The sequence below is a fragment of the Mobula birostris genome, chromosome X, assembly GCF_030028105.1.
Source record: "Mobula birostris isolate sMobBir1 chromosome X, sMobBir1.hap1, whole genome shotgun sequence".
Taxonomy (NCBI): Eukaryota; Metazoa; Chordata; class Chondrichthyes; order Myliobatiformes; family Myliobatidae; genus Mobula; species Mobula birostris.
In genome coordinates, this window is record NC_092402.1 from 1,322,786 (window position 1) to 1,341,416 (window position 18,631).

The 18,631-nt window shown below is 47.0% G+C and overlaps 1 protein-coding gene across 2 annotated transcripts in view; it reads left to right on the top strand.

Annotated features, from left to right (window-relative positions):
• Positions 1 to 18,554, top strand: part of mlx (MAX dimerization protein MLX) — a 33,854-nt gene extending 15,300 nt beyond the window's left edge. The window contains exons 5-9 of one of the 2 annotated variants that reach the window (XM_072248823.1): positions 5,953 to 6,101; positions 6,185 to 6,284; positions 11,563 to 11,662; positions 17,032 to 17,233; positions 17,995 to 18,554. In XM_072248823.1, the coding sequence (XP_072104924.1) occupies positions 5,953 to 6,101; positions 6,185 to 6,284; positions 11,563 to 11,662; positions 17,032 to 17,233; positions 17,995 to 18,051 (608 nt within the window). In that variant the 3' untranslated portion in view covers positions 18,052 to 18,554. The remainder of the gene's footprint in view (positions 1 to 5,952; positions 6,102 to 6,184; positions 6,285 to 11,562; positions 11,663 to 17,031; positions 17,234 to 17,994) is intronic. The other variant, XM_072248824.1, reaches the window with a different exon arrangement.
• The last annotated feature ends 77 nt before the right edge of the window (positions 18,555 to 18,631 follow it).

The window sequence follows — 18,631 nt, forward strand, 5'->3', positions numbered from 1 at the left end:
GGCAATCTGGAGCATTTCCAAACTAATCGTACCTCAAACACACTCTTCAATCTCAGTTATGATGCTGGCATCCATTCCCACTCTGGGAAATCTCCGAACTAAACGTACCTCAAGCAAACTGTTAAAGCCCAGTTACAACACCAGCATCTGTTCCCAATCTGGGAAATTTCCCAGCTTGTCCTGTTTGCAAAAGGAATGATGGATGGGATTTAACACGGACAATGGTGACGTGTTGCAGTTTTACAGCATAAAGCAGTACAGGGCAGGCTCTTTGGCTGACTCTATTGTGCTGAGCTCGTTAAACTTTATAAAACTCACGTTGGGTCACGTCTGGAGTACTGCAAACAGTTCTGGTCACCCCACTATAGGAGGGATGCTGGGACTTTGGAGAGGGTGCAGAAGGGGTTCACCAGGATGCTGCCTGGTTTGGAGGGCGTGTGTTATCATGAGAGACTGGATGAATTTAGGTTGTTTTCTCTGAGGAGAGATCAGATAGAGATTTATAAGGTTATGAGAGGTATAGAGAGTGGACAGGGAGTATCTGTTTCCCAGTCTAACACCGGAGGGGATGCATTGAAGGTGAGAGGGGGTAGGTTCAAAGGGGATGTGAGGGGTAAGTTTTCTACTCAGAGAGTGGTGGATGCCTGGTACGGTGATAGAGCCAAATACTTTAGAGGCTTTAAAAAAAAACGTTTGGATAGGGACGTGAATGTGAGGAAGATGGAGGGATATGGACATGGTGTAGGTAGGAGGGATTCGTGTTTTGGGATTTTTGGAATTGCTTTTTAGCTGGTTCAGCACAACATTGTGGACCAGACAGCCTGTTTCAGTGCTGTACTTTTCTATGTCCCAATCACTCCTAATTAACCGATCCCTCTTCCCCACACGTCGACCATATCCATCCCTTCTCTCCATGGTTATTTCTCACAGGCCCTCTGCCCCTCGCACCACCCCGGCAGCACATTCTCGTCTCCCGTCACTTTGCATCTGGTGATCGTAATGCCATTCGTTCCAATGGCTGAGATTCAGAATTGGAGAAAGGGCAATTTTGATGGTGTGAGAAAGGATCTGACAAGTGTAGATTGGGACAGACTGCTTTCTTGCCCTTAGTAAATGGGATGCTTTCAACAGTGAAATATTGAGAGTGCAGAGTTTGTACGTTCCTCTCAGAATAACAGGAAAGGAAAGCAGGTTTAAGGAACTTCGATTTTTGAGCAATATTGAGGCTCGGGTTAACAAAAAGTTAAAGGCAGGTGGGTGCTTATGGAGTATAGGAAATGCAAGAGAACACTTAAGAAAGAAATCAGGAAAACTAAAAGAAGGCATGAGGTTGCCTCAGCAGACAAGGTGAAGGAGAATCCTAAGGTATTCTATAGATATGTTCAGAGCAAAATGATAGCAAAGGCAAAAATGGTCCGTGGGAGGATCAGCGTGATGATCTATACATGGAGCCGGAAGATATGGGGGAGATGTTAAGTGGATTGTTTGTATCTCTGTTTATTCAGGACACAGACAAACTGAGATTAAAAGAGTAGTGAGGTCTTGGATCGTATACAAATTATAGAGGAGGAGGTGCTTGTTGTCTTGAGGTGAATTAACATAGAAAACCTACAGCACAATACAGGCCCTTCGGCCCACAATACTGTCCCGAACATGTCCTTATCTTAGAAATTACCTGGGTTACCCATAGCCCTCTATTTTTCTAAGCTGCATGTAGCTATCCAGGAGTCTTTTAAAGGACCCTGTCGTTTCCTCCTCCACCACCACCGCCGGCAGCCCATTCCACACACTCGCCACTCTGCGTTAATAAAAAAAACAACACCAACTTACCCCTGATATCTCCTCTGTACCTACTTCCAAGCACCCTAAGGTTATGCCCTCTCGTGCTAGCCATTCCAGCCCTGGGGAAAAGCCTCTGACTATCCCCACAATCAATGCCTCTCATTATCTTGTACACCTCTATCAGATCATCTCTCATCTTCTGTCGCTGCATGGAGAAAAGGCCGAGTTCACTCAACCTATTCTCATAAGGCATGCCCCCAACCCAGGCAACATCCTCATAAATCTCTGCACCCTTTCTATGGTTTGCGTGTCCTCCTTGTAGTGAGGCGACTAGAATTGAGCACCGTACTTCAAGTGGGGTCTGACCAGGGTCCTATATAGCTGCAGCATTAAGGTGGATAAATCCACAGAGCCTAGCAAGGTGTTCTCTTGGACCTTCTGGGAGACTGGGGTAAAAAGACTCTGGTGGGAGTTATATGCAGGCCTCCGAGCAGCCAGAATTTGGGCTACAGATTACAACAGGAGATTGAAAAGGCATACATAGAAGGCAACGTTATGATAGTCATGGGGATTTCAACATGCAGGAAGATCAGGAAAATCAGGTTGGTGCTGGATCCCAAGGGAGCGAATTTGTAAAATGCCTACAAATTGCCTTTTAGAGCAGCTTGTGGCTGAGCCCACTAGGGGAAAGACCATTCTGGTTTGGGTGTTGTGTAATGAATCAGATTTGATTAGGGATCTTAAGGTAAAGGAACCCTCATGAAGCAGTGATCATAATATGATAGTATTCACCCTGCAGTTGGAGAGGGAGAAGCTAAAATCTGTTGGAATTCTCTGAGGAAATGACAGACAGGATATACAAAGGGGAATCAGTAGCTGTTGTTTACTTGGATTTTCAGAAGGCCTTTGACAAGGTGCCACACATGCTAACCAAGAGCCCATGGTATTATGGAAAGATACTAGCATGGATAGAGCATTGGCCGATTGGCAGGAGGCAAAGAGTGGGGCCTTTTCATGGTTCTGGTGACTAGTGGTGTTCTGTAGGGGTCGATGTGGGGACTACTTTGCACTTTATATGTTAATGATTTTGATGACGAAGATCGATGGAGGGACAGGTCGTGTTGAGGAGGCAGGGAGACTGCAGAAGGGCTTAGATAGATTAGGAGAATAGGCAGAGAAATAGCAAATGGAATGCAATGTCAGGAAGTGTATGGTCCTGCACTTTGCTTTAAGGAATAAAGACAAAGACTGTTTTCTAAATGGAGACAAAATTCAAAACTGAGGTACGATGGGACTTGGGAGTCCTTGAGTGGAATTCCCTAAAGGTTAATTTGCAAGTTGAGTCTGTGGTAAGCAAGGCAAGTGCAATGTTAGCACTCATTTCAAGAGCACTAGAATATAAAAGCAATTCGTAATGCTGAGGCTTTGTAAGGCATTGGTCAGACACACACAGTATCGTGAACAGTTTTGAGCCCCTTATCTAGGAAGAGATGAGCTGGTGTTGGGGAGGATCAGGGGGAGGTTCATGAGAATGATTCTGGGAATGAAAGTGTCAACACTTTCACCAGTGGCTGGTGAGTCTGTGCAATTCATTGCCACAGGCAGTTATGGAGACCAAGTCACTGGGTATATTTAAAACAAAGGTTGACAGGTTCTTGATTAGTCAGGGCAACAAAGGTTACGGGGAGAAGGCAGAAGAATGAGATTGAGAGGGATAGTTGATGGAATGACAGAGCAGACTCGATGGGCTGAATGGCCTAATTCTGCTCTTAATGTCCTGCCTAAAGGCTGTGAAAATAAGCTGGGAAATGAAAGGCTGCTGAGCTTGATGTCAGTAGTGGGTGGGTAGGTAATTGGAAGGTATTCTAAGGGACTGGATATATGAGTATTTGGATAGACAGGGACTGATTAGGGATAGTCAGCATGGCTTTACCAGTGGTAGGTCGTGTCTCACAAAGATTTTCGAGGAAGTTACCAGGAAAGTGAATGAAGGCAAGGTGGTGAATGTTGGCTACATGGACTTTAGCAAAACACTTAACAAGGACTCTTCATGGTAGTTGGTCAAGGAAGTTCAGAAGCTCAGCTCGGTATTCAGGATGAGGTAATAAATTGGATTAGACATTGGCTTTGTGGGAGAAGCCAGTGAGTGGTGGTAGAGGATTGCCTCTCTGACTGGAGGCCTGTGACTCGCGGAGTGCCGCAGGGATCCGTGCTGGGTCCGTTGTTGTTTGTCATCTATATCAATGATCTGGGTGATAATGACTGTAATGAGGTGACTGACCCATTGCATTGATGAGACTGTAATGAGGTGACTGACCCATTGCATTGATGAAACTGCAATGGGGTGACTGACCCATTACATTGACAAGACTGTAATGAGGTGACTGACCCATTGCATTGATGAGACTGTAGTGAGGTGACTGACCCGTTGCATTAACAAGACTGTAGTGAGGTGACTGACCCGTCGCGTTGACAAGACTAATGAGGTGACTGACCCGTTGTGTTCATGGGACTTTAATGAGGTGACTGACCTGTCATGTTGATGGGACTGTGATGAGGTGACTCACCTGTCGTGTTGACGAGACTGCAATAAGGTGACTGACCTGTTGCATTGATGAGACTGCAATGAGGTGACTCACCTGTTACATTAACAAGACTATATAGTGACTGACCTGTTGCATTAACAAGACTGTAATGAAGTGACTGACCTGTCACATTGATAAGACTGCAGTGAGGTGATTGACCTATTGCGTTGACAAGACTGTAATGAGGTGACTGACCTGTTGTGTTGAAAAGACTGTAATGAGATGACTGACCCGTCAGATTGACGTGACTGTAATGAGGTGACTGACCCGTCGTGTTAACAAGACTGTAATGAAGTGACTGACCCGTTACATTGACAAGACCGTAATGAAGTGACTGACCCATTACATTGACAAGACTGTATTGAGGTGACTGACCCATTGCATTGACAAGACTGTAGAGAGGTGACTGACCTGTTGCGTTGACAAGGCTGTAATGAGGTGACTGACCTGCGCATTGACGAGACTGTAAAGAGGTGACTGACCCATCGTGTTAACAAGACTGTAATGAGGTGACTGACCCTTAACATTGACAAGACTGTAATGAGGTGACTGACCCATTGCATTGATGAGACTGTAGTGAGGTGACTGACCCATCACATTGACGTGATTGTAATGAGCTGACTGACCTGTCTCATTGACGAGACTGTAATGAAGTGACTGATCCGTCACGTTGATGAGACTGTGATGAGGTGACTGACCTGTCGTGTTGACGTGACTGTGATGAGGTGACTGACCTGACGCGTTGACAAGACTGTAGTGAGGTGACTGACCCATCGGGTTGTTGGGACTGTAATGAGATGACTGACCCGTTGTGTTGACGGGACTGTACTGCGGTGACTGACCATTCATGTTAACAAGACTGTAATGAGGTGACTGGCCCATCATGTTGACAAGACTGTAATGAGGTGACTGACCCACTTGGGTAATGGAGTGACTGACCTATCGTTTTGACAGGACTATAATGAGGTGACTGACCCATTGCGACTGCAATGAGGTGACTGACTCGTCATGTGGATGAGACTGTAATGAAACGATTGATCCGTCATTTTGATGAGATTGTGAAGTGACTGACCCGTTTAATTGATTGACACATGTAAATGAGACTGTAATGAGCTGATTGACCCTTTATGTTAAGGAGACTGTGATGAAGTCACGGTCCCATTGTGTTAATGAGAAAGAACTGATTGACTCATGTTAATGAGACTGTAATAAAGTGACTGTCCCATTAAGACTGTACTGAACTGATTGACATGTGGTAATGAGTCTGTAATGAGCTGATTGACCATTGTATTAATGTGACTGTAATAAATTGATTGACCCATTGTGTTTATGAGATTGTAATGAAGTGATTGATGTGTTAATGAGACTGTAATGAGCTGATTGACCCATTGTGTTAATGTGACTGTAATAAATTGATCGATACGTCGTGTGAATGAGACTCTTATGAAGTCACTTCTGTTGTGTTAATGAAACTGTAACAAAATGATTGATCCGTTGTGTTAATGTGACTGTAATGAAATGATTGACAATGATTGTGTTGATGAGACTGTAATAAGGTGACTGGCCTGTTATGTTTCCTCTGTAGCTGTGTGCATGTCAGACAATAATTGTTCTCCAACTACAGATGACGAAGACAGTGATTACAGGCAGGAGCCTACGTATAAAGAGACGTACAAAGATCGGCGGAGACAAGCCCACACACAGGCTGAGCAAAAGAGACGGAATGCTATCAAGGTGAGATTCAGACTTCTAGAAACTAAATTTGTAGGTTTGTACAACTGGTCACAGGTCTAACAACTGCAAACTCTGTCCTACAGAAAGGATATGATGATTTACAGTCAATCGTCCCCACTTGCCAACAGCAAGATTCGTTAATTGGATCGCAGAAACTCAGCAAAGCCACAGTTCTTCAGAAAAGTGGGTATAATTCTTCTTCTTAAGTCCATCGCCCCTGCTGGGGTATAGGTGGCCAGTGAGAGCTCCTCTGTCCTGCGCTGATGGAAGGTTGATCGGCCCTGTGGCTCCTTTGTATAATTCTGCCTGTTAGTAAATACTGGTGCATTTAGTCCTATGAACACAGGAGAGTACAGACCAGGAACAAGCCATTCAGTCAGAGTGTTGTGCCAAACCAGCTAACAAGCAAGTCAGAAACTCCCAAACACTAATCCCACCTGCCTATACAATGTCCACATACCCTCCATCTTCCTTATATCCATGGGCCTAACCAAACATCTCTCAAAAGCTTCTAAATGATTTTCCTCTAACACCAGACCAGGCAGCACGTTCCAGGCATCCACCACTCTCTGAGTCAAAAACTTGCCCCTCACATTCCCCTTGAACCTTCAGTGGATGCCTGCTGGTATTAGATATTTCAACCCTGGTACACAGATACTTTCCGCCCACACTCTCTATGCCTCTCATAATCTTATAAGCCTCTGTCATATCTCCCCTCAGCCTCCAGCGCTCCGGAGAAAACGACCCAAGTTTGTCCAGCCTCTCATGATAGCACGTGCCCTCTAAACAAGGCAGCATCCCGGTAAATCTCTTCTGCACCCTCTGCAAAGCCTCAACATCCTTCCCATGGTTGGGTGACAGAACTGTATGCAATGTTCTAGATGTGGCCTAACCAGAGTTTTATAAGGTTGCAGCATAACCTCTTGACTTTTGAAACCAGTGCCTCAACTAATAAAAGCAAGCATTCCATCAGCGTTCCTAACCACCTTACCGACCTGTGTAGTCACTATCAGGGAGCTACGAACTTGGTCCGGGTGTCATAGAGAACTACAGGAGAGAAAGGGTCGGTAAGTACAGACCCTTCGGTCCATCGAGTCCATGCCTACCTAATCTTCTGCCTGGTCCCATTGACGTGCACTGGGACCACTCCCACCCATGTACCTGTCCAAACTTCTCATAAACTTTGAAATGAAGTTTGCTTGAACCACTCATGCTGGCAGTTCGTTCCACACTCTCATGACCCTCTGAGCAAAGAAGTTTCCCCTCGTGTTCCCCTTAAATTTTCATCTTTCACCCTTATCCCATGACCTCTCATAGTCCCACCCAGCCTCAGTGGGGGAAGAAAACCTGCTTGCATTTACCTTATCTATACCCTCATAATTTTGTCTACCTGCTGTCAAATCAACCCCCCCCCCCCAATGTCCTGTGCTCCAGGGAATAAAGTTCTAACCTATTCAGCCTTTTCTCTGTAACTCAGCTCCCCCTCCACCCCCCCGACAACTTCTTTGTCAATTTTCTCCACATTCGTTCAAGCTTATCGACCATATTGGTTGACACTGCCCAGAAGAAGGCAGTGGCAAACCGCTTCTGTAGGAAAATCATGGTCATAGAAAGACTGTGATCACCCACATCATACAACACGACACATAACATACCAACAGGTGATGTCTTCCCTGTACGTAGGCGACCAGAACCAACCAGGCGACACAGGTGTCCTGTGCAGTGAAAAGATTTCGAATAACGTACATAAATTTTAAAGTCAGGTGGTTTAGCAACAGAAAGATCCTTCCTCTTTCCAAAGGCAGATGTTTGTAGTGGAGAGGAAGATATTGGCGTATCGGACATGGATGTGTGCAACTTCAACAACGCTGAAGGGGATGAGGGATGGGCACCGGAGGGAAAAGATTCAGTAGGAGCCTGAGCAACAACTTCTTCACTCAGGGGGTGATGCCCAAGTGGACCCTGAGGCAGTGTCAGTATCAGCATTTACCAGGCAGTTTGACTGGTATATGGCTTGGAAACGTTCGGAGGGATTAGGTCTCAAACGGGGCCAAGTGGGACTGGCATCCTGGTCAGCATGGACGAGTCGGGCTGGAGAACCTGTTTCTGTGCTGTGAGACTTGCTCAATGCCGTTCCTGACACCCCGCCCAATACCCCAGATGTCTGCTCTGACGTTCCTGTCACCCTGCCCAATACCCCAGACGTCTGCTCCGACGTTCCTGACACCCCGCCCAGTACCCCAGACGTCTGCTCTGACGTTCCTGACACCCTGCCCAATACCCCAGACGTCTGCTCTGACGTTCCTGACACCCCACCCAATACCCCAGACGTCTGCTCTGACGTTCCTGTCACCCTGCCCAATACCCCAGACGTCTGCTCTGACGTTCCTGACACCCCGCCCAATATCCCAGGCGTCTGCTCTGACGTCCCTGACACCCTGCCCAGTATCCCAGACGTCTGCTCTGATGTTGCTGACACCCTGCCCAATACCCCAGACGTCTGCCCTGACGTTCCTGACACCCTGCCCAATACCCCAGGTGTCTGCTCTGACGTGCCTGACACCCTGCCCAATACCCCAGACGTCTGCTCTGACGTTCATGACACCCCGCCCAGTACCCCAGACGTCTGCTCTGACGTTCCTGACACCCTGCCCAATACCCCAGACGTCTGCTCTCACGTTCCTGACACCCCGCCCAGTACCCCAGGTGTCTGCTCTGACGTTCCTGACACCCTGCCCACTACCCCAGACGTCTGCTCTGACGTTCCTGACACCCTGCCCAATACCCCAGACGTCTGCTCTGACGTTCCTGACACCCCGCCCAGTACCCCAGACGTCTGCTCTGACGTTCCTGACACCCTGCCCAATACCCCAGACGTCTGCTCTGACGTTCCTGACACCCCGCCCAATACCCCAGGCGTCTGCTCCGACGTTCCTGACACCCCGCCCAATACCCCAGACGTCTACTCTGACGTTCCTGACACCCCGCCCAGTACCCCAGACGTCTGCTCTGACGTTCCTGACACCCCGCCTAGTACCCCAGGCGTCTGCTCTGACGTTCCTGACACCCCGCCCAGTACCCCAGACGTCTGCTCTGACGTTCCAGACACCCTGCCCAGTACCCCAGACGTCTGCTCTGACGTTCCTGACACCCTGCCCAGTACCCCAGACGTCTGCTCTGACGTTCCTGACACTCTGCCCACTACCCCAGGTGTCTGCTCTGACGTTCCTGTCACCCCGCCCAATACCCCAGACGTCTGCTCTGATGTTCCTGACACCCTGCCCAGTACCCCAGACGTCTGCTCTGACGTTCCTGACACCCCGCCCAATACCCCAGGCGTCTGCTCTGACGTTCCTGACACCCCGCCCCATACCCCAGACGTCTGCACTGACATCCTGCCCAATATCCCAGGTGTCTGCTCTGATGTTCCTGACACCCCGCCCCATACCCCAGACGTCTGCACTGACATCCAGCCCAATATCCCACGTGTCTGCTCTGATGTTCCTGACACCCCGCCCACTACCCCAGGCGTCTGCTCTGACGTTCCTGACACCCTGCCCAATACCCCAGACGTCTGCTCTGACGTTCCTGACACCCCACCCAATACCCCAGGCGTCTGCTCTGACGTTCCTGACACCCTGCCCAATACCCCAGACGTCTGCTCTGACGTTCCTGACACCCCGCCTAGTACCCCAGACGTCTGCTCTGACGTTCCTCACACCCTGCCCAGTACCCCAGACGTCTGCTCTGACGTTCCTGACACCCCGCCTAGTACCCCAGACGTCTGCTCTGACGTTCCTCACACCCTGCCCAGTACCCCAGGCGTCTGCTCTGACGTTCCTGACACCCTGCCCAATACCCCAGACGTCTGCTCTGACGTTCCTGACACCCCGCCCAGTACCCCAGACGTCTGCTCTGACGTTCCTGACACCCTGCCCAATACCCCAGGCGTCTGCTCTGACGTTCCTGACACCCCGCCCAGTACCCCAGACGTCTGCTCTGACGTTCCTGACACCCCGCCCAGTACCCCAGACGTCTGCTCTGACGTTCCTGACACCCTGCCCAATACCCCAGACATCTGCTCTGACGTTCCTGACACCCCGCCCAGTACCCCAGACGTCTGCTCTGACGTTCCTGACACCCTGCCCAATACCCCAGGCGTCTGCTCTGACGTTCCTGACACCCCGCCCAGTACCCCAGACGTCTGCTCTGACGTTCCTGACACCCCGCCCAGTACCCCAGACGTCTGCTCTGACGTTCCTGACACTCTGCCCAATACCCCAGACATCTGCTCTGACCTTCCTGACACCCTGCCCAGTACCCCTGGCGTCTGCTCTGTCTGCAACAGGAGACAGGGACTAGAGTCATAGAGAACTGGAGCACAGAAGTAGGCCGTTGGCCCATCTAACCTGCGCTGAAACATTCCTCTGCCAGGACTCATCAACCTGATCTGGACCATAGCTGTCCATACGCCTCTGTGACTTAAGAAGGCAGTGTCTGTACCGCCTCACATACAGTGCATTCCCTACGTTCCAGGGAATAAACTCTTAACCCATTCAACCTTCCCCTATAACTCAGGTCCTCAAGTCCCAGGAACATCCCTGTAAATTTTCTCTGCCCTTGTTTAAGCTTATGGATCTCTTTCCCGTCTGTCCGGAGACACGACAACCTTCACACAGAGAGCACTTGGACATCTATGGTCCGTCCGACACGGTCCGGTTGGCACTGTAATGCAATGGTTAGCACAACGCTTTCTGGTACCGGTGACTTGCTGCTGCCTGGAGAGTTTGTCCTTGCTGCCACGTGTATGCTGGCCTTGCCAGTAATGTCCAAATCCCACCAAAGCTCCGCTTTGTAAAGTTAATCATTACGTTTATCAACATATAAACAAACTGACAACACAGCCTGATTATGTGGGTATTAGGTTTCCATGGAGTTCTTCCAGTTCTTTTTTTAATTTTTGGTTCAAATCCAACCTTCAAGATGATGAGAGGCATTGATTGTGTGGATAGTCAGAGGCTTTTTCCCAGGGCTGAAATGGTTAGCACAAGAGGGCACAGGTTTGAGGTGCCTGGAAGTAGGTACAGAGGAGATGTCAGGGTTCAGTTATTTATCAGAGAGTGGTGAGTGTGTTGAATGGGCTGCCGGCCACGGTGGTGGAGGTGGATACGATAGGGTCTTTTAAGAGATTCCTGGACAGGTACACGGAGCTTAGACAAATAGAGAGCTATGGGTAACCTGAGGTAATTTCTAAGGTAAGGACATGTTCAGCACAGCTTTGTGGGCCGAAGGGCCTGTATTGTGCTGTAGGTTTTCTATGTTTTTTCCACACAGTTGCAGTAGACTGTGTGATTTTGAGCATGATAGGAAACAGTTCAGCTTATGCCTTATTCGGGAAGCTAGGTCAGAATTTCCATGAGCAATGCACGGTCAACACTGGTGAAACATCGTATTCCCACAGCTATCGATTACATCCAGTTCCTGCACAAGGAGAAGAAGAAGCAAGACGAAGAGCTCTCCACTCTGCGGAAAGACGTCATGGCTCTGAAGATCATGAAGACGTAAGTTTCGTCATTATCTTCTCCTTGGCCAACTTAAGCCCCGAGTCTGCAGGGCTGTGGGCCTGCACCAGAACCTGGGCTTAGCCTGGATGGCTCTTTTCTTGTTTGGCATCACTGTTCCCTCTGAGATGCGTGGCTGCACTGTAACCTAAATGCCCCCGCGCACATAGCTTTCCTTGCTGCACAGCTGGAATTGGACACAGCTAGAAAAAGCTTACAAAACTTGAAAAGATTTTCTTTATTGTATTTAAAAAATGTTTAAAGTGCAGCGCAGTTTTCAGGCTGTGTAAAAATTTCCTGCTCACAACAATGGTTGGTCTGCACAACTGTTTATAAAATGAAAGGGAACGTGTTTCAATAAATAAATCTAACTAACCCTGCGGCCAGGACATATCCTGTGGCCAATTATCCTGACATCGTTAGTAGGAAAAAGGAGAATCTATTGTTAGTGAGAACGAGGCACTGAGAGTGTAATGCAATTTAAGTCCCTGAGTGAAGGGAACTAACAGAATATACTCTGAGAATGGCCGTTGTGTGCTCCTCCATTTCATCATGGCTGATTTATTATCCCTCTCAACCCCATTCTCCTGCCTTCTTCCCGTAACCTTTGATGCCCTGACTGATTAAGTACCTCTCAGCCTCTGCCTTAAATGCACTCAAATACTTGGCCTCCACAGGTGCCTGTGGCAATGAATTTCACAGACTCACCTCTGGCTAAAGAAATTCCTCCTCATCTCCATCCTAAAAGGATGCTCCTCTGTTCTGAGGCTGTGCCCTCTGGTCTTAGACTTGCCCGATAGAGCAAACATTCTCTCCATACCCACTCTATTGAGACCGCTCAACATTCGATAGGTTTCAATGAGATACCCCCTCATTTGTCTAAATTCCAGTGAGTACAGGCCCAGAGCCATCAAACTATCCTCATGTGATGAGCCTTTCATTCCCAGAATCATTTTTGTGGACCTCCTGTAGACCCTCTCCAGTGTCAACACGTCCTTTCTAAGATACGTGGACCAAAACTGCTCACAATACCCCAAGTGAGTCCTCACCAGTGCTTTTATAAAGCCTCAGCATTACATCCTTGCTTTTATATTCTACTCCTCTCAAAACGAATGTCTTTGCCTTCCTTACCACCAGCTCACACTGCAAGTTAACCTCTAGGGAATCCTGCACGAGGATCCCCAAGTCCCTTTGCACCTCAGATTTTTGAATTTTGTTGCTCTTTATTCCTTCTACCAAAGTGCATGACCACACTTCCAAACACTATTCCATTTGCCACATCTTTACCCATTCTCCTCATCTGTCTAAATCCTTCTGCAGCCTCCCTTCTTCCTCAACACTATCTGTCCCTCCACCTATTTTCATATTGTCCACAAAGCCATCAATTCCATCATCCAAATCTAGTCATAGTCATACTTTATTGATCCTGGGGGAAATTGGTTTTCGTTACAGTTGCACCATAAATAATAAATAGTAATAGAACCATAAATAGTTAAATAGTAATATGTAAATTAGGCCAGTAAATAATGAAATAAGTCCAGTACCAGCCTATTGGCTCAGGGTGTCTGACCCTCCAAGGAAGGAGTTGTAAAGTTTGATGGCCGCAGGCAGGAATGACTTCCTATGATGCTCTGTGTTGCATCTCGGTGGAATGAGTCTCTGGCTGAATGTACTCCTGTGCCCACCCAGTACATTATGTAGTGGATGGGAGACATTGTCCAAGATGGCATGCAACTTGGACAGCATCCTCTTTTCAGACACCACCGTCTGAGAGTCTAGTTCCATCCCCACAACATCACTGGCCTTACGAATGAGTTTGTTGATTCTGTTGGTGTTTGCTACCCTCAGCCTGCTGCCCCAGCACACAACAGCAAACATGATCGCACCGGCCACCACGGACTCGTAGAACATCCTCAGCATCGTCCGGCAGATGTTAAAGGACCTCAGTCTCCTCAGGAAATAGAGACGGCTCTGACCCTTCTTGTAGACAGCCTCAGTGTTCTTTGACCAGTCCAGTTTATTGTCAATTCATATCCCCAGGTATTTGTAATCCTCCACCATGTCCACACTGACCCCCTGGATGGAAACAGGGGTCACCGGTACCTTAGCTCTCCTCAGGTCTACCACCAGCTCCTTAAATCTAAAAAGCAGTGGTCCCAACACAGACCCCTGTGGAACCACAGTAGTCACTGGCAGTCAACCAGAAAAGGCTCCCTTTATTACCGCCCTTTGCCTCCTGCCAATCAGCCAATGCTCTATCCATGCTAGTAGCTTTCCTATGGTACCATGTTAAACAGCCTCATGTGTGGCACCTTGTCAAAGGTCTTCTAAAAGTCCAAGTACACAACATCCACAGAATCTCCTTTGTCTATCCTGCTTGTTACTTCTTCAAAGATTTCCAACAGATTTGTCAGGCAAGATTTTCCCCTGGAGGAAACTATGCTGACTTTGGCCTAAGTTATCATGTGCCTCCAAGAGCCTGAAACCATATCCTTAATAATCAACTCCAACATCTTCCCAACCACTGAGGTCAGACTAACTGGCCTATAATTGGCGGGATATAATATAATCCAGCCTTGTTTCCCTTTTGCCAATCAACTTTCCAGCTCTTGGCTCCATCCCTCCCCCTCCTGTCTTCTCCTATCATTTCAGATCTCCTCCTCCCCCTCTCAAATCTCTTACTACCTCTTCTTTCAGTTAGTCCTGACGAAGGGTCTCGGCCCGAAACGTCAACTGTACCTCTTCCCATAGAAGCTGCCTGGCCTGCTGCGTTCCACCAGCATTTTGTGTGTGTTGCTTATATTTCCAGCATCTGCAGATTACCTTGTGTTGGCCTATAATTTCCTTTCTTCTGCCTCTCTCCCTTCTTGAAGAGTGGAGTGACATTCGCAATTTTCCCACCCTCTGGATCCATGCCAGAATCTAGTGATTCTTGGAAGATCATTACCAATGCCTCCACAATCTCTTCAGCCACCTCTTTCAGGTGTACCTATCTGATCCAGATGACTTATCTACATTCAGACCTTTCGGTTTCCCAAGAACTTAACGCACTTCATGACCCCTGACACCTGGAACTTCCACCATACTGCTGGTGTCTTCCACAGTGAAGGCAGATGTGAAATCCACCATTTCCTTGTCCTCCGTTATTACCTCTCCAGCGTATTTTCCAGCGGTGGATGAACTGAATAAGCATTTCACATCTGTCTTCACTGTGGAAGGCTCGCACCTCTCTATTACTCTTTGTATATCTGAAATAAACTTTTGGTGTCTTCTTTGATAATACTGGCTAATTTACAACTTTTCCTTCTTTAATGACTTTTTAGTCGCCTTCTATTGGTTTTAAAAGTTTCCCAATCCTCTAGCATCTCACTATTTTTTTGCTATACTATATGCTCTCTCTTTTGGTTCTTTGTTGGCTTTCAGTTCCCTTGTCAGCCACAGTTGAGTCATCCTGCCTTTAGAATACAACTACTACACTGGGATATATATATATCCTGCGCCTTCCGGTTGTTCCCAGAAACTCCAGCCATTGATACTCTTCCAATCAGTTTTGGCCAGCTCCTGTCTCGTGCCTTTGTAAGTCCCATAGTACTGGTACATTTGACGTGAGCTTCTGTCTCTCAAACTGCAGGGTGAATTCAGAATCAGGTTTAACATCACCGGCATATGTCATACATTCTATCATATTATGATCACCGTCTCCTAAGGGCTCCTTTACTTTAAGCTTCCTCATCAAAACTGATTCATTAGACAACACCCACTCCAGGATAGCTGACCCTGTCATGGGCTCAGCCACAAGCTGCTCTGAAAAGCCATCGTCCAGGCATTTCCCCCTCTTGGAATCCAGCACCAACTTTATGTTCCCCAATCTAGTGGCATATTGAAATGCCCTGTGACTATCATAACATCGCTTTTTTGATGTGCATTTTCTATTTCCCATTGTAACTTGTATCCCACATCTTTGCTACTGTTTACAGGCCTTGTATAGCTCTGATCAGGGTCTTTTTTTTACCCTAGCAGTTTCTCAACTCTACCTCCAAGGATTATGCATCTTCCAATTCTATGTCACCTCTTTCGAAGGGATTAATTTCTTTTTAAACCAACACAGCCACGCCACCCCCTCTGCCTACCAGCCTGTCCTTTCGACACAGTGTGTGTCCTTGGATGTTAAGCTCCCAGCTATAGTTTTGTTTCAGCCATGACTCAGTGATGCCCACAACATCATACCTGCCTAATCTCTAATTGCACTGGAAGATCATCGACCTCATATACTATGTGCATTCAAGTATAGCCCCTTCAGTCCTGAATCCATCACCTTTTCAATTTTGTCGCCCGTTTACACTGCAGCTCATCCTAGAGCTGAAATAGAAAAAAAATCTTCACCCAGAGAGAGAGACTTCTGTAATCCTACTCTCAAGTGCCAAGGAGACTATCACTCAGTTACGTTAGAGATTATGAGCATTGTGGGATGCGAGGTTATTACGAGAAACGTGCGTACAGGATAAGGCCCTTCAGCCCACAGTGTTTATACTGACCACGATGCTAAATTAAACTTGTCTGCCCACAAATTATCCATGTCCCTCCTTCCCTGCATATTCATGCACCTTGCTAAATGTCTCTTAAAATGCCGCTGGATATTGAGCTAAGGAATTGGCCGAGCTTTTGCCACCAGCTAGTCTATCAGCATTCAACGTTAACTTTCATATTTCAAATGTTTATACTGTCGTGTACCTTTCGCTAGGTCCTATAACAAAATAACCAAAAATAAACACTGTGGATCTGTTCGAGGACAGGTTTGTTGTTAGCAATGAAAAACATCTCCACTCCCCATGGATGGAAGCTGCTTCTGATTTACAGCTTACAAAGTCTGTTTTTTTTTAATACAAGTTTACAGTCTATTCTTTAGCTGTTATCTGTTCTGGAGGTCAGCTCCTCCACTTCAGTACAGCTGCACTTCTCAAGGTCAGCAGTATGTCAACCTCCCCCTTAGTTACACAATGAACAATGATCAGGAAGTTACATGCCTCTTGACACATATACACTTAGCTTATAGCAAAGCACTCTGGGATTATACAGGTTCCATTTTGTTACATTACAAGGTTAAATACATTTAAAAATCTCGAATATATTTCCACAGTACAAAGCATTTCCAAGTTTTATTTTGATGCCTATTAAGTGAAAATATAAAGTTGACTCACAAATGAGAGAAAATCTGCAGATGCTGAAAATCCAAGCAACACACGTGCACACACACAGAATGCCCTGGCCATATAAAGGTGACTGTAGGACTTTCACTGGTGAGGCCGCACCAGTGTCAGATTCTAAACCTGTGAAGCTGTCACTGTTTAATTGAATGATTTTGTTTACAGGAATTACGAACAGATTGTCAAAGCCCATCAGAATAATCCTCAACAAGGCAAAGACCAAGTAACTGATCAGGTCAAATTCAGTATATTTCAAAATATCATGGACACGTTGTTCCAGTCCTTCGATGCGTGCGTCCCTGTGACCAGCTTTCAGGAATTATCCGCCTGCGTTTTCACCTGGATTGAGGAACACTGCAAACCACAGGTCAGAGCACAGCTTCATGTACAAGGTGCTTCTCCGCGTGATTGTTGTCGATTTCAGTCGCAGCAGCTCAGCTGGGCCCAGATTTGATAAGACGCTTCTGATTGTCACTTCTACCCTAAGCATTCAGCATTATCCATCAATACCATTCCCTGGGTTTGTGTTGACGGTACCTGTTTGTCAGTCGTACTTTAAACATTCAAAAAGGTTCTTATTGTCAAAGTATGCACGTACGATACAACTCTGATATTGGTTTTCTCCAGATCACCATGAAGTACAGAAACACCATGGGAGTTGTTGCAAAGAAAAGCCATTACTCCCCACCCCGCCAACACCGACTCGAAAAGGAAACAAACCCTGCAAACCCCCACCCCGCCCTCGCACAAAAAAAACTAACAGATCACCCAAACCATCTCCCTCACAAAAAACACAGCAATGATAACATCAAATCCACGGCCACCCCCAACCCCTTCTCTCTCTCTCACAGGAGCCGTCGTCACACTGAGCAAAATCCAAAGCAAACTACAGGCGGACCTGATTAATCAAAATCTATCAACCTCTGCCTTAAAGTTACCCAAAGACTTGGCCTCCACAGCCACCTGTGGCAATGAATTCCACAGGTTCACCTCCCTCTGGCTAAAGAAATTCCTCCTCTTAGCTAGCCAATTAAAGAGCTGTCCTGCAAATTCACCAGGTTTTCCCACTGCAGAGAATTCTGATTGTGAAACCATTTAATATCTTGCATCTCCCCTCTCCTCTTTCAGACTCTGCGGAAGATCGTGGTCGGTGTACTGCGGCAACTAAACGGTCAGCTACACTGAGTCCTCGAGCACGTTTCGCAGTGGTGGACTGGGAGCGGTTTCCCAGGAGCAGTGTACAGACTCTGTCCGTTGTCGGCCTTAAACAATGATACGGAACCGGGATGTGATTGTTTTTCCATTTCGGTGTCCTGACAGGATTCAGGTTAAGGGCACCGATCAGATGAGCAAACACCAACCATTTCATCAGTGACTGAACCTTTCTTGCTTTCAATGTTTAACCTTATTTACAATCCAGAAGGCAGGAAGCGGTGCGATTTTGTCAAACACAGTGATTTCTGTTCAAGTACATCCAGCATTCAAGCCAGCACACTGTGCGATGAACTGTTAGTATTCACAAAACTTTTTAAATTTCACTTTTGTCAACAGTTTATTGCTGCTTAATGTTGTGAAAAAAAAGGAATTCTGAGATTTGTCAAAAAAAAATTACATTTTGTCAGTCATCAGGAGCTTCAATGACTAATGCTATTTATTTATTAAACATTTCAAATTCCTTCCAGAATAAATGTTGTTTGCCCATTTCTATCTTTTGTTGTTGGTGCTCTGAACCTGATCTGTAGGGAGGGGGCCAATGGGGCTGAGT